General features: G+C 36.2%; 1 protein-coding gene and 1 long non-coding RNA gene across 4 annotated transcripts in view; one reads left to right on the top strand and one right to left on the bottom strand.

The window, feature by feature from the left end:
• The first annotated feature begins 1,357 nt into the window (after positions 1-1,357).
• On the top strand, positions 1,358-15,978 carry ST8SIA3 (ST8 alpha-N-acetyl-neuraminide alpha-2,8-sialyltransferase 3). The gene is made up of 4 exons (XM_074207146.1): positions 1,358-1,692; positions 3,347-3,469; positions 6,104-6,661; positions 9,803-15,978. Exons 1-4 carry the CDS (start codon positions 1,514-1,516, stop codon positions 10,083-10,085), a joined length of 1,143 nt encoding a protein of 380 aa, XP_074063247.1. The 5' UTR covers positions 1,358-1,513; the 3' UTR covers positions 10,086-15,978.
• The window catches only part of LOC141502416 (uncharacterized), a 293,674-nt gene continuing 281,875 nt past the window's right edge, over positions 4,663-16,461 (bottom strand). For all 3 annotated transcript variants that reach the window (XR_012472522.1, XR_012472523.1, XR_012472524.1), the window contains 2 exons: positions 14,889-14,999; positions 4,663-6,633 (listed from right to left, as the gene is read on the bottom strand). This is a non-coding gene — a long non-coding RNA (uncharacterized LOC141502416). The remainder of the gene's footprint in view (positions 6,634-14,888; positions 15,000-16,461) is intronic.

Raw genomic sequence — 16,461 nt, 5'->3', positions numbered from 1 at the left:
TTACACCCAATCTCACATCTCCAACACTCTTACATAAATGCTAATTGATCAACACTGGAAGGCAAGGCCACAAAGGTATAGGTAGTGTCTCAAAGGCCTTGGACTTAGTGCAAAGGATTGGATTATCTCTATAGTAATAGGTAATGAATAAGGATTTCTTCTGAACCCTCAAAAGCTTAATTAAAAGTGATTTTAAGTATATTAACTCTCTGAAGTGCTGAGATAAAGGACTTAGTAAATAAGAATGTGAACAAAACTAGAGAAATCAAGAATGAAATCATACCTCAGGTTTCAAAAGACAGGTACTGTCAATCTTCAGTTTATAACAAACATGTATTTCATATGTTCATACTCCTTTTAGTTAGATATTGAAGATGGGCATAAAAAGGTCAAGCAAAAATCCCCTTCCTCAAGTGAAAGGAAAACTTCACTTTTTGACCACTGTTTGAAAGTGAAAGGGATGCTGGGTGCTTGTGTCTGTTAATGGGGTGAAGGTCATCAATTATTTGGACAATGAAATACTTGGCATGGTTGAGGCTGACTCATCCCAGGGTATTTATACACTTCTGGGGAGGGGGAATAATAGTATTCTCCAGTAGTGGTATTTGGCTGGCGATTGTTCACGGTGTGGGGACATGGGTTATTGGGTGGTGCGGGGGTGGGTTGCTCTTAGTGGATATAGAAGCTTTTAAGTACATGCCTCACTAATACTATTCTCACCACATATATGGGAAGAGCACAGCTGGTGTTTATCCTCAGAGGCAGCAAATCCTGTTATTTATCTCTCTATTCTGCGTTTTATTTATAAAGTTATGAATGGTCCATTAAACTAAGTTTGGGTGTCTGTCTCCCCACATCCATCCTCCTTCTAGCTTTATTCAGCCTGGTGCTGAACAGCCCGACGATGTGGGCTGATGCATTTTCCCTTAATTCCTCTCCCTTAGCCCCCACCTTTTCCCATCCTCATCATTCCACCTCCCTCCCCCACCAAGGTTATTTGGGAGATTAGAGTTCATTAATTAAATCCTGTGCCTAGATCGAACTGTAACATTATTCCAATCACATTTATCTTGCATCTGCGAAGAAGGATGGCAGCCCCACTGGAAACGCGCGGTGTAGAATGAGCAGGCAGCGGAGAGGAGACGTAGAACGCAGCCAGCTGCCATTTCGACACCACAGCTCCAGCCCTCCATTTTATTTTTAATTCTTCATTGTCCCGGCTCTCCCTTTCCTAAGGGGTTCGGATTCTCTCTGTCTGCCCACCCCCACCCTTTCGCTATTTCCCCAGTCCAGCATCCCCTCCCCAACCCACGCAACACACACACACACACACACACACACACACACACACACACCCCCAACATACAGAGAGAGACACACACACACAGACACACACATACACACCTCTAACACACTCACCCCCACGCTCGCCACCACCCCCCTTTCCCCAAGCAGACGTTTGCAACTCAATGGACCGATTTCTTGGGTTTCACTGACTCACGCCTTCCCCAAGATGAGAAATTGCAAAATGGCCCGAGTGGTTAGTGCACTGGGGCTGGTCATGCTCAGCGTCGCCTTGTTGATTTTATCTCTGATCAGCTATGTGTCCTTGAAAAAGGATAACAGCTTCACCACTCCCAAGTACGCCAGCCCGAGGGTGCCCCGAATGTATATGTTCCACGCAGGATTTAGGTAAGTGTGGTTATTTATTTTTCTCACTCTTTCTCTTTCCTCTGATTTATTATTTTATGGTTAGTGGATTGGGAAAAGGAAGGTTTGGAGCTTGTTTGTGGCGGGGAACACACGATGAAGTGGCTATTTTGACTTCTCAGAGACACTTTCGCCAAGATGACTGCGTGATCATCATCACTGTTTATTTTTTGAAGGAAGAAAAACGCTACCCCTAACTATTGCTCAAATCGATCCGAATACTTTGCTATGAGTTTTCAGTATCATTGTCTTTTTCCCCTTCCCAAAATGGGAGCGGTAGTAAGGGAAAGGGAGCTGCTATTTGGAAGGGGGAAGGGGTGCTTGTGTGTGTGTGTGTGTGTGTGTGTGTGTGTGTGTGTGTGTGTGTGTGTGTGTGTGTGTCTTGTGAGAGCATTCTCCCTACCCTGGTCTGCAGGGTTCGGCATGGCTGTGGTGACGGTCAGTCCAGGGGCGATTAAATGGCGCAGGCGCTTTGCTTATCCCCCTCTCCCTTACTCCCCCGCCTCCCTACAAAAATTATGAGGGGGTTTGTTCGAAGGACTCCCTTAGGATTTCTTCTATCTACCCCCTCTATGTCAGCAACATTCTTTGAGACTACAGCCCCAAGTACTGTATTACTTTCTCCTTCCCATCCCCTCCCAAGAAGCAGTCTATAAACTGGAATTGGGTATCCCTAGCCCTAGACACCCAGTCCAAGTCAGTGGCTACTGACCAAGCGGCTCTTGTTTTTTCCTAGTTTTTCTGGAGACACCTACTCCTGCTTTCAAATCCATCATTTCTCGCCTGTGAGGAGTGTGTGTGTGTGTGTGTGTGTGTGTGTGTGTGTGTGTGTGTGTGTGTGTGTGTGTGGTGTATGTGTGTAGTGGGGGAGGGGTGTCTTGCACACCAACCAGGGCCTGTAGATTGTTTGGGGGAGGGGAATAACGGGAACAAACAAACAAAATACTGTGACCTGAAACTGGCCGTTAGATGTAAGTGTTGCACCAGAGGAGAAGCTTTGCCCTAAACTCTCAACTCCATGATATTCCAGGACCTGGATTAGGCACTAGGAAACCTTTCCCGCCCAATCCCTCAAGTACCTCAAGACTGTCGCTAGACCTCCACAGAGTCTGTGGAATTAAGGGGAAAGGCCTCCTTTGTGAGGAAATAGTGAATTAAACCAGAAACAGATTCGAGATGGAAGAGGTTAAGGCAGGAGACCACTCTTTGCCCCCTCCCCCATCTGCACTCTCCTCTGCCTTTCCTCTCCAAAAACAATTAAGTCAGACCCTGGAGTGTTGAAGTGGTTTGGATTTCTGCCTGGTTTTGTGGGCGGTCGCTGTCCGTGGTGCTGACTCGTTGAGTTACACTGACTAGGTGCATGCTTTACATTTACTTGCTGTTTTCAGCCTCAGAACCCCTATCCTCTATGCTCGACGGCCATTTTAAGATTTCTCCAGTAGCAATAATATTATTAACTGTATATTTGTTTTTTTACTCCTATTTCCTTCCTTTTTTGTTAAACAAAGAGAATTAAAGGAGTAGGAAGAATTTTTTGTATCATGTTTTCTAGACCAACTCAGTTCAACTTGAATGGCCTTCTGGCTCTAAAAGCAGAGGCTGATTATTTTGCTTATGTACTCATGATTCTTTTCAGGTCACAATTTGCACTGAAGTTTCTTGACCCATCATTTGTCCCCATTACGAATTCTTTGACCCAGGAACTCCAAGAGAAACCTTCTAAGTGGACATTTAACCGGACAGCATTTTTACGTCAAAGGTAGGATAGGAAGAAAGCACAAAAGTACTCCCCAAAAGAGTTTCTAAATACAAGGGTTTAAAGCAATAATTTTCCCTACTGCCAGGATATGTGTGGTGTTTTCTCTTGGCCTGTACAAAGTAGTAATTTTTAATTAATACTAATATTGGGTGCCCCCTCAAGTGGAAAACAGTGACAGCATCAAAAATCTGACTGGAGGAAAGGGGTTGAATAATTTACATCAAATTTAATGAGACATTATTATAAATATTATCTCTCTCTAATGTGACTTCACATTAAAATCATAGCTTAATGTGAAAGTATCAATAAAACAGTATCCAAACCATCAAAAACCTAAACAATATGGTGGTCATAATGTATCATATAAAGTGATTCCAACACACATGGGGAGGGGGGGAAATCCCACAGTAAATTCATATAATTTACATGTTTATTATTTACTGTCTTACTGAAATATAAGCAATCTCCATTCTAGGTTTTGTTTAATTAAAATGAAAATATAATCATTCCAGAAATTACTAAAGTTCCATTTTAATTAAAATCAATATATGCACATATAGTTTCTTTAAAATTAGATTTTCTTTAAAATTAGACCTTTTAGCTTTTACTATATGGGAAAGTGATTCTATTTTTTAAATTTATACTTAAATCAGTCTCATATTATTGATAAATAAATCAAGAGAAGATTACAGAATTTATTTGAAATCATTTATTCTAGTTAGAACTTAAATCTTCAATATTTCTAGCTTTCACTTGATTCCCTGAGTTAAGCTGCTACTTTAGTGGGATTATTATACTGCCAAATGGAATGTGAGCCATCTAGTGTGCTCATTAGAGGTGAGGAGATTTGTTTTCACAAAGCCTGAAATTTAAGAAATAGTTCATGGTGATTATAGCATCTACCCATTCAGGGCACACATTTTTGATATATTGACATACAATATCCCATCAGAAATATATGGAAGATTTGAGCAAACACCTTGGTGACAACAAGGCATTGTCCTAAAGCATTATCTTATATGTCTATGATCCAATATTAAAAATAAATTCAGTACATAGATATTATAATATAATAAGACAAATTATCTCTAAAGTCCAAGAGACAGATTTTTATACAACTCTTTTGCCTAATAACCTAAAAAAACTTTTGCGGAAGATATTAATTTTCAGTTTGTTAAGTCCAAATTGCTCATCCTATTTCTAGCCTAATGAAAATTTTCTGTGTGATTATTAAACCTTTCAAAACATTTCCTTCTTTAAAATTACCTCACAAAATCAACAACATAAAAAAGAACATATAACATATTTTCCATTTGCCATTCAGAAATTACTGAATTAATTAGTACTGAGAAACACTAGTTTCTGGATCATGTATTCCCCCTTACACAGATTTATAATTTGATGAGTATAATAAAATGAAGACACAATCAAATGAAGTGGTCTAGAGACGTTGTCTACGATGTCTACTTTCAGTTCTATTTTTAAAAACAAATAGCAATAGAGATTCAAAAGAATTGATTATTCTGGTTTTCTTATTTTATTTTTAAATGAATAAGCATTTATTTTCTCTCATTTACCCTAACACTTAAAAGAAAAACAAGACTTTGTTAACAGATATGTATGAAGCAATAAATTCCCACATATTGTCCATGTTCATGTCATCCTGTATTATGAATCTATTCTCTATTAGAATGAGAATAGTCTGAATTATCATCAGTCCTCTGTAATTATGGTTGGTCATTGCATTGACCAAAGATCTTAAGTCCTTCAAATTGTTTGTTAACTGGATGTTTGTGTGGACTTGACCATAAAGCAGCATGCTATTTGCCTTTCTTGAATACTTTGAATGATTTAGTTATGTAGGATTCCTTCCCAACAATATCAACATGAAAGCCAAACAGGGATATGGGGTATATTTTCAGGTTTTTATAATAATTCTTTTTTTCTAAATTTTAATTTTCTCCAAATAAGTTTTGTTCCTGTCTCAAATTTCCCTAATTCCCTTTCATTATTCAAAAGTTCCTAATGAGATTATCATTTTATTTTTCATTAAATATTCAACTATTCCCTCTGCTATTACCATTTAAAATTTTAATAACATCTAATACTGCACTGGCTCTCTCAGGAATATTTGGCACTATTTTAGAAAAAAAGAGGAAGTAATTGATATGCTTTGTGCACTGCAATCCAATAGCAAGAAGACAGTCCCATGTAACAAAGGCCCAGGTCTCCAACTTAAATGAGTAACATGATTACCCAATGACAGATAGTAGCTGTATCCCATTGATTATTTGCTGGCACAGATTGAAACTGGGCTACCTTTTTATTAGGCATAGCCTCAATATAAGGCATAGGACAGGTATATATTAGAACTTCAGTTAGCATGTTGTCAGCCCCAAATTTTATAATCAAGAAAGGAGACCATATTTAGAACATGGGGGCCCAAGGAGTAACATAATTCTATAATATGATGCTGATCTCCTTCCAAAGACCATGACAGTAGTCAATATTTTTTTCTATCAGTTCAAGATTCTTAAGATTATTTTCTAAATGACATAGTAGCATAAAAGAAATGAAACTGAAAAATCAATTGTTTTGAATGGGATACATTTAATGAATTTCTTTTTATTTTAGGAAAGAGATTCTTCAACATGTCGATGTAATAAAAAATTTTTCTTTGACCAAGAATAGTGTTCGGATTGGACAGCTGATGCACTATGATTATTCCAGCCACAAATATGTTTTCTCTATCAGCAATAACTTCCGATCACTGCTTCCAGATGTGTCACCTATTGTGAATAAACATTATAATATTTGTACTGTTGTGGGAAATAGTGGGATCCTGACAGGGAGCCAGTGTGGACAAGAAATAGATAAATCTGATTTTGTTTTCCGTTGCAATTTTGCACCCACTGAGGCATTCCAAAAAGATGTTGGAAGGAAAACCAACCTTACCACCTTCAACCCTAGCATCCTGGAAAAGTATTACAACAATCTTTTGACTATTCAGGATCGTAACAACTTTTTCCTCAGTTTAAAAAAACTTGATGGGGCAATCCTCTGGATCCCTGCATTTTTCTTCCATACTTCAACAACTGTTACCAGAACACTGGTTGATTTTTTTGTCGAGCACAGAGGTCAGTTAAAGGTCCAATTGGCTTGGCCTGGAAATATAATGCAACATGTTAACAGGTGTGTATGTTTTAATACATCTAATTCATCTTTTTCCCAGATAGCAAATTAATCACTTGAGCTATGGGGGGTGGAGGGTCATTAACACTTAGTTGTTATGGAATGTTTACACAAATGATTATTTGGCCAACTTGTAAGTATATATTGGAATCATTTTAGCTTGTCTCCTTTGAGCTGCTAAGAGACAATGGAAAATTTGCTATTTTGTCTCATTTGCCTTTCTCTACTCAATCTCTATTCCTGCTGAAAAAAACCAGTAAAATACATTTTGAGTCTATTTCTCCCCATTTATCCAGTTTGTTGGATGTGGCATAGGCAAAGTCCAAATGAAGTGCAAAATCTGGGAATCTGCAAATTTTACAATCAGGTTCAATATTTGAGAGTTAGATTTAAACATAGATGAATAATGTATTGTTGGCCACCTTCTAATCCCACATCACTTCTCCCAACAATAACAAGGATTTTTTTGAATCATTTTTCTAAGTCAGCATTCTCCAGGTACTGTTCCCAATAACAGTAATTTATATATGACCTCTTATAGGATAGAAATCACAGGAGTGGTGCTTACTCAGATTCAAATAATCATGTCATGTATTTTCTCAAACTTAATGCCTCTTCACAAGGTTTCTACTTACATTCACAAATGTTGAAGCTTTTTGTTACCACGTAAGTAAGTTTAATAAGAATAAGCAGTTGATCAACTCTTTAAGAGGAATTCATTTTCAAATCATTTACTGTACTAATGCTGGAAGCACTGGATTCAGGCAAGTTGAATATGTTAAAAGAGCACTTATTCTTTATACTAACTAGGGAACAAGTGGGAAGTTGACTAGATCTCTATTTAACTTTATGTATGAAAACAGCCAAAGTAGTTATGAATAATTGTATGAATACTTCTTTTTCTAGACAGAAGTATTTTACTTATTCTAAATTACCTGAATATTTGCCTCAGTTCTTCACTTCTCCATCTTAAACAGCTTGCCAGTGTCTAACTTTCTATCAGCAGTTCACTCACATTGAGAGACAGAGTACGAACTAAAGAGAAGGGTTCTCTAAACATTTCCATATGCATAGAAGATACCCCACCTTTGGTATTATGACAGCTTTTATATTGAGGGAGCACTCAGCTAATAGATTCTTGCAACCTTTATCTTCACTTCTTTCAGTGAAACAAAAAGTATTGAAAGAAAATCTAGCTCTTTAGTTGGGGTTTTTAATATTTATATAAAGTCTTTTATTCTCAGCTGAAAAATGGAGGGTACATCATTTGACACCTAGGTGATATGTAAGACATTTCAAGGATTCAGGAACTCCAACAGAAAGATTCTTCTATTTTTGACTAAATTCGCTATACACTTTTTTTAACATAGTGCCACAGTAGCCAAATCAAGCTCAAATTAAACATGGTGGTTTGACAGAAATGGAAATTCATGGACACAATGGGTGTGAGAGTCACAGTCAACATTTTTAAAAATACAATATTCTACATTATTTGGGCATTTCAGAATTGTTTCCAACTGGGGAATGAGATAAGCATGTTAGCATTTTTCCTAAATTTAGAGAGTCTAAATCAATAGTTTTAGACCCAAATTTACTAATAAGCAATTGAGTTGTTGCTGGTCAGAAGATAAGAAAGGAAATCAATTGCTTGCTCCTATCCATAACTACCACCTTCACAACCATCCCTTAGCTTGTCTAAATAATCTGTAAAAAAAAATCCAGGATCTGTAATCTTTCTAAAACCAAAAGATTTAATGTATTTATATAAATGTGCATACATATATATATATATATATACATTTCTACACCTACACACATATATATATATGTGTGTGTGTGTGTGTGTATTTAGAAATACATGCTTTGTGTGTTCCCATGTCACAACATAGTGACAAAATGACAGGAGTCCTGCCAGCTTCATGTCAAGTTTCAGCTACTATGTAGAATGCATGGGAAGAAACTAACTAGACTCATCCAATGTAAAAAAATGCCAGAAAGGCCACTGTGTATTAGGAGTACATGAATCCTTAGAGATGGATAATGTTCCATTCATTCATTTATTTAACAACCAGTTATTAAGTTCCTACTATGTGAAAAGCCCAGAAAATAGAAGAGAGTACAGGATGAAGTATGAGAAAGATCTGGCCCAAATTTTGCCTCTGAAACTTACTACCTGTAAGACCAGGAAAGTCATTTTCTTCAAGCACCTCCCTAAGACTTAGCTACTAAATTATATTGCTAGTTATAGATGTTTCCATCAGGACTCATTTTGAGCTCTACATCTTATATAAAATCTTCCTGATCTACTCCCACCCAGATGATAGTGCTTATTCTATTAAAAGGTTTCTTATATTTTTTCACATATTTTCCATAGATATGTGTACATACATGTCTCATGGGATAGAATACAAGCTTCTTGAAAATAAAAATCATTTTATTTTCATTTTTATAGGGTCTAGTATATAATAGGCACTTAGTAAATGTTTATTGATGAACTGATTGATCTACAGTGGTGGAGGGAGCTACAAAATGTGAAGTACCTCACCATGACAAAATCAAATATTCAATAAGATAATAACTAGTATTTACATGATACTTTTAAAGTTCTGAAGGAACTTTATTTTTGTTCTCTGTTGATTCCATAAAAACCCGGTGAGATAAATGCTATTCTTATTCCCATCTTATGGCTAAGAAAACTGAGGCAGAAAGAGATCAAGTGACTTGCCCCTAAGATTATCAGCTAGGGTCTAAGGCTGAATTCAAATGTATGTCTTACTGACTTGAAGTCTAGCATTCCATCCACTATACTACCTCATTGCCTCAGGTACATGCAAAACATTGTGCTAGGTGTTACTGACTAACCATAGTACTTTGCACATAGTAGATAGTTAATAAATGAAGTATAAAAAATTGCTTGCCCTCTCATCTACTAAATCCTAGCAATAATATTTTTGGAAAGACCCTAAGATGTTGGGATCTTAAAGCACTTTCAGGACAGAACACTGCAAGCTCCAACTTGAATAACATACCTAATACTCTCTGAAATCTGCTTACCATCTAGCCAAGCTGAGGCATGTTGACCCGTCACATTGTGACATGAAGCCTCAGTTGCTAAATTAGCATGTGCTTATTATTCTACAGGTACTGGAAAAACAAACGATTGACACCCAAACGGCTGAGTACAGGTATTCTTATGTACACCCTTGCATCTGCAATGTGTGAAGAGATCCACTTATATGGATTTTGGCCATTTGGATTTGACCCCAACACTCGGGAAGACCTTCCTTACCATTACTATGACAAAAAAGGAACCAAATTTACCACCAAGTGGCAGGAGTCCCACCAGCTTCCTGCCGAGTTTCAGCTACTATACAGAATGCATGAGGAGGGATTGACCAAACTGACTCTGTCACATTGTGCCTAAGAACTTCAAACTTGAAGTGCCAAATGATTGTTTTAAAAGTGCCCCAAACCAAATTGAATATTATTCAAAAGTGGAGCCCTCTTAGGGTTATATGTTTACTAAAACTCTTTTCCACAGCTTAGAAAGTTGAGATATTCTCTATTTCCCTTCCCACTGGTCTGCAAGGGTCTTAGCACATTTAGCAACAAAAATTCCACTTTTTTTGAACTGTAAGAACCTTTAAGGAATTGATTAAAAAAATTTTACATTTCTAGCTATGCTACTAAATCTATGTTTTAAAGTATTTTCATATTGATATTTTAGCAGCAGAGAAACTGCTGTCTATTTTGAGCATTTTGTGCTAAGGAGAACTAGAGATGGTGTTTTCCTGAGCTCTGCTCAGGATATATAGGCAGAACTGAGACAAGGCACTTAAGGAGAGATGTGAAAATGACCCCCTTCACTCCTTCACTAGAGAATTCCAGTTCCCTCACCCCCATTCTCCATGTTGCTTTCTACCAGAGACTTGGAACTGTCAGGGTGTTACATGGGATGATTTTACACAAAATAAGCACTGCATATCATGGAGAATGGAATTTTCTGTGATTTCAGATATGCGCATATATATAAAAACTAGTATTAAAAAATTTTCCTTGCTTTCCCTCCTTTCCCTTCATATTTTCCCCTAGGTGGTCCCCTTTCCTACCCAGAGTCCCAGTTCTGCCTCATATTACTATGACTAATTTAAGCGGGATCTCTGTTTAACATTATGTTCAGACTCTAAATTGGTAATAGAGGAAAAAAAACTGACTTCCATAGCCCACCTACTTCCCTCTCCCTCTTTGCTGGGTAAGATTTTCCTTTGCTTATTTAATTGCCTTTTCTACCGTGGGTTGAGTGTTTGTTTGATGCATTTATGACATTGAGTAACTTTGATGCTTCTCTCCAATTTCTTTTCAAACTGAATAAATTATAATACATTTATGTTACCTTATTTTTCTTCAGAAAACACCCCTTACTAGATGTTTATGAGCTGGATTTCACTGCAGATCAGATCATGAGCTCTGAATCTAAAGTGACACATAGCATGTCTCTCACTATTTGCACAGGAAGCTAAAGACATGAGTAGCTTCTTGTCCTTGGTTGGCCACCAGCATAATGTCAATTGATTCTTTCTGGGATCAAGAGCATTTAAATGGAGGTCTCCGTTCACAATCCTTTAAGTCAGATTGGATAGTGATCCTGAGAGATTCTCAGATTACATTCATAGTTATTTTTGGAATTTAGGCCCTCTGAGAAATGGAAGATTATTTATTAGCACACAATTGATCTAATGAGTCAACCTAAACTTGTTTTGTCACATGTCCTACCCTCCTCAGGGGTTACAAGGCCATGAGGATGATTTTCTCTAGAACAAAGAATGCTGTAAGGCAGAGCCTGTTTGGACTGTCTAAAACCCCTGCCAAGGCCATCTCAGACCTGGACTCTGAATATGAAGAATTCAAACTAGTGTCAGGTCTAGGGACTTTAGTTGACAACGTTTCCATGGCTATTGTCTCATAGATGATTGTTTTGACCCAAGACAAGTATGAGTTCCTGGTCTTTCTTTACAAAGTGAATTCTAGGTCTTTTACTCCTCTTTTTCAATAGATCCAAATCAGATCTATTATAAGTACAATTTATGAATTATTCAGGAAGAAAAACAATTGAGCAATTTTTAGGCAATACCAGGGTCTTGGAAAAAATATCTTTATGTGAAGTTGTAAAGACCCTATCATGAGGGCATGGTTTTGGTCCTTTCATTTTTCATTATTGCATTATTTTTAATGCAGACATAGAAATTACCTTCACTCTAGACCACCAGTTTCATTCTAAATGGTTCTTTGTTCTTCTAGTCTGGACAGCAGTCTGGCCAAGTGGAAGTTAAAATTTAATATGATATTTCTTCTTAATATCTAAATGCCAATCAAGCACATTAATAATCTGTATGGGAGAGACAGCCTCACTCTTTCCCATAAATCATATCTAAGGTTTTTGCATTCCCTCAACTGCAATGTTACAAATATGATTCAAAAATAATTGCTGACATAGAAGAATCATCAGGGTTCCCCTTTGATGTGTAGATTATATTTAAAAAGAATTCTAGGTTCAGTTATGAAAGATCCTGAACACACATACCAAATGAGCCTAGAGAGATAGGTGGCTTGGGTTTTATTTCCTCCAGAGAGTCAAAGTTAGTATGATCAAAGTTTTTTGCTCAAGTCAGAAATTAACTAGTGAAAAATCTGAGAACTTAGTATGTGTGTCTTAGAATAAGGGGACTTCACTGAAGACTATAACTGCAATTATAAATGTGTGTGAATGCATATTTATATATATATAATTTAATCATGGAGATAAAATGAACAACAATCACATGACTAGATGAGAAGAAAGATGGTTAGGTGTTTCAGGTTAAGGAACAAGAACAGTCAGCAATTGAAAGAATATGTTATTTTTACAATCTGACCCTGTAATTTGATGAGCTATTCCAGAACTATCCCTGGAATCTGACATTGATTCTTCAGCTGTCTTGTTCAAATTATTATGCCCTTATCTACATTCTATGGATCGTTTCCACTGTGGAGCCAAAATTGATAGGATACTTGTTTTATATTCCCAACAGTGCTTGAATTAGGGAAGAGGTTCATTTCTTGGTAAGCCAGAAGATTTGAATACTGAAGTTTTGAACCCCAATATGACTATTAGACATTTGATACAAACTTAAACTGCTCAGATATCGAAAACCTCACTGGTCAAAATGTAAGAAATCTAAACCTGACATTGATCAATTGACAATTACTCCAGAGTAGGATATTTAGATGTTTTAAAGGAAATACTCTGGGAATCTACAAGATTCTTAAAAGTTCATTTTAATCCTGGGTGTCTCTGTCTCTCTCTCTCTCTCTCTCTCTCTCTCTCTCTCTCTCTCTCAAATTAAACTACTGAAGAAACTCTTTCTAATACCATTTTATTAGTTTTCCTAGCCAAATCTTCTTGACTCCCTTTGGAAGTTTTCTTAGGAAAAATACTGAAGTGGTTTGCCATTTGCCATTTCCTTCTCCAGTGCATTTTACATATGAGGAACTTGAGGCAAAAAGATTGTCCAGGATCCCATAGCAAATAATTATCTGAAGCTGTATTTGAACTTGACTTCCTGATTCCAAACTCTTTGCTCTATTCACTGTACCACTTAGCTGCCCCTCAGGAAAAGCCACATTTATAGCATTTTAGGACTAGAAAGGTTTTGAGAGATCAGCTAGACAGGAAGATCTTAAACTGAGAACTGAGCTTTTTTTTTCTTATAAAGAATTTTGATAATTATTTCATTTAAGTAGTTTCTTTGGCAATTCTATGTTTCTTATTTTATATATTTAAAAAACATTCTGAGAAAGGATCTGTAGTTTTCACCAGCTTGCCAAAAGGACCCATGACACAAAAATCTTAAGAATTCTTGAACCAGACCACCCTGGTCTCAGACAAGTTTATTCTAGCAGTTCCAGAAAAATAATAATCTATTCTTCTCTTAAAAGCTGGAAAGGTATTTCACAATGTTGCTTTCTGATTTCTTTATAACTTTGCTTCAGAAAGTCATTTTTGCTGTCCTCTCAACATTCCCTCACCCCTGCAGTTTAACCACAAACCTCTAAAACTGCAGCAGAGTAAAGCAGTTCATCACCAAAAAAAATCCTCTTATGTACTTAAAAATTGTTTCAAAATCTGAATCTAAATAAATACCGACAAACTCCAAAGATCCTAGTTGGAATATTTGGGAAGAGTAGTAAGGGTCTGTCTTCCATGATTCTTGACTATTTTTGGATTTACATAGACTGGATTTACAGTGGGAAAGGCAGGTAGGGTTTCAAATCCCTTTCAATTTGGGGCACTTTTTTTTATATACACAGATTTAGTATCTTCTTTGCTGTTTCTGTTCAAGGCTGTCACTCCAGTTGCTCAAACTTTATCCTTTTAAAGAACCTATTTCCAGATCCTAGGGTTCTTATATAGATCCACCAAGATTTTCTTTTTCTGATACCAATACAAACTCAATTCAGTCCCAAACAAAAACAAATCAATGAACCTTCTTTTGTGTGGATAAAGCAAGCAGTCAATTGTGTTTTCTTTTTATATTTCAATAAGTTGTTCAAATAGTTATTCATGTGCATAGAGTCAAAGACACAGAATCTGACCAGAATTCTTAATAGGTAATATCAAGCAATGCATTCCATTAAAATCAGCAAACACATAATTGAATATTAAAACTACTCTGTTTGATCAGCCATTGCATTTTTGTGTTGTCTTCAGCACAATAATTATAAGTTCAATAGAATAATATAAAGTTTAATATTGTTGTTGTACCATGTCTCAAATTAACTCAAGTGCATGGCAGTAGACACTTGTGCCAACAAGGGTATACGATGAAGAGAGGAATGCCCAGGGACTTTACTGAGGTCACCGCAATAAGCATCCACTGCATATGTGAAGACCAAGCAAATGTTCATTCTGGAGACAAGACAAGTAGATTTTTCCCTTTATATTTTACTGATAGCTGTGGAGGAAAAATTATTTTTAATGACTTTGGGATGAGCAGTCATTAGGTATCACCTCTGCTGGCAAAGAGGCACTGAAGATGTACAAAAGGAGCAAAGGATATCGGAAAATAATTAATATATTTAAAGCAGGAAATATCATCTAATCCAGTCCATTATTTTATGTATGAGAACTATGAGGCCAGAGTGATTTGACTTGCCCAAAATCAAATAGTGAAGAAGAAAGTGATTCTACCTGAGATTAAAATTTTGGTCTTTGCCTTCCAATATGAAGATAAGATAAGCCACATATTATCCTCTAAATAAAGCATAGGAGCAGTGAAAATATGTTCTTGGTTTTAGAACTCTGAAAAACAAAACAAAACAAAACAAGACAAAATTTCAGTGTAAAGCAGAAATATGGACAGAATGTTCAATCTGAAGTCTTAAATGTGGTTCATTTGCATTTTGATCAGTTTCCTAAAGAAAGAATTGACTAATGGTATTCTGTACATTTTCCCCTGAGGAAGCTTTCTCTCTTCAAAATCTATTATTGAACAATGATAAACATTTCTAGTATTGTTTTTCAGTTATATAAAATCAGAGATATGCAATCTATTTGAGAGTCAAACACATTCTTTTCTGTAATAACAGATAGGTCTCTGGTAAATCACTAGTATGGGAAAATATTTATTTATTATTTTCTGTTTCAACAGAAAACAGATTTTAATTCTCTAATAAAACTTTGCTATAATTTTTAGTAATATGTATAAATAATTTGGACGTTGAAAAATGAGCATGGTTTTGTGCTGATGTGACTATATGCTACTTCCACCTTTAGAGGGTAAGAAATTACTATTATTAATACCATTCAATTTTTTTCTAGAACGTTCTTTAATACCACAAAGAGATATGCTAATATAAATGAAAGCTCTGAGAATTTAGCAATTAGATTTTTTCTACACATGCAAAATGGAAGTCACTTAATAGTCTATGTAATTCAAACTCATTTAATCTACTTGTTGCATTATAATTTCTTTTGATAAATGAAATTGTGTGTGTGTGTGTGTGTGTGTGTGTGCAGACCCTGTCCAATGGGTCATCAGAAGAGATATTAGCTGCGTCTATATAGAAGGAGTCAGTAGACTGCAACACTGCAAATCCTGGGAGGCTCATGCAACATGGTCAGTCTGATAAATCAATTTGGATGCCCTGCAGCCAGATCAATCGCAAACTGACCTGACTTGATCATTACAATGGCTAAAACAACCAATTCTGCCTTCTCTACTCAGGTCCTTCTATATTTTAAAGTTTAAAATACAGAATGCTTCACAATGTCATTGTCAAAGTAAATTTGTAATGCTTTGTTTTTTTACCTGTTTGCTTATTATTGAAAAATGTTTATTTTTAAATAGTGCCTTTTTTTACCTTTAGTAATGCCCATTCGCTTGTTGAATGTAACACTGTGAGGAATATGTCATAGAATAATGAATTTCATGCTAATAGAGTACAGGAACCACATCTCAATAACCTGTGTTGCTCCCTCAGCATAGTGCTTTACCCATATGTGGGACTTAATGGCTAAGTCAATAGGAAGTAATGAATTACATTCCTTCACTGAGTTATTGGACAAAATTTTTCTTTTATATCTCCAATACTGGGTCTATACACAATCAGACATTTAATTTTTAAAATTTTAAAAATTAACTTAACTTTTAAGTTTTTAATTAGTTTGTAAATGACCAGTTAAATGAAAATTTTCAAAACGTTTAGCAATCTAGAGCCACCAAAATAATGAAACGAGTTTGACTGTGTGTATGTATTTTCTG

This window comes from Macrotis lagotis, chromosome X, assembly GCF_037893015.1.
Source record: "Macrotis lagotis isolate mMagLag1 chromosome X, bilby.v1.9.chrom.fasta, whole genome shotgun sequence".
Classification (NCBI taxonomy): Eukaryota; Metazoa; Chordata; class Mammalia; order Peramelemorphia; family Peramelidae; genus Macrotis; species Macrotis lagotis.
The sequence above is the reverse complement of the archived record's forward strand: the minus strand, read 5'-3'. Positions and strand labels throughout refer to the sequence as shown.

What these genes read in the sequence shown, in the direction of transcription:
- ST8SIA3 (XM_074207146.1), top strand. Translation starts at nt 1,514, where the DNA reads ATGAGAAATTGCAAAATGGCCCGAGTGGTTAGTGCACTGGGGCTGGTC. An exon ending in ATGTTCCACGCAGGATTTAG is followed by an intron (nt 1,693 to 3,346) that starts GTAAGTGTGGTT and finishes GATTCTTTTCAG; the next exon opens with GTCACAATTTGCACTGAAGT. An exon ending in ATAATGCAACATGTTAACAG is followed by an intron (nt 6,662 to 9,802) that starts GTGTGTATGTTT and finishes ATTATTCTACAG; the next exon opens with GTACTGGAAAAACAAACGAT.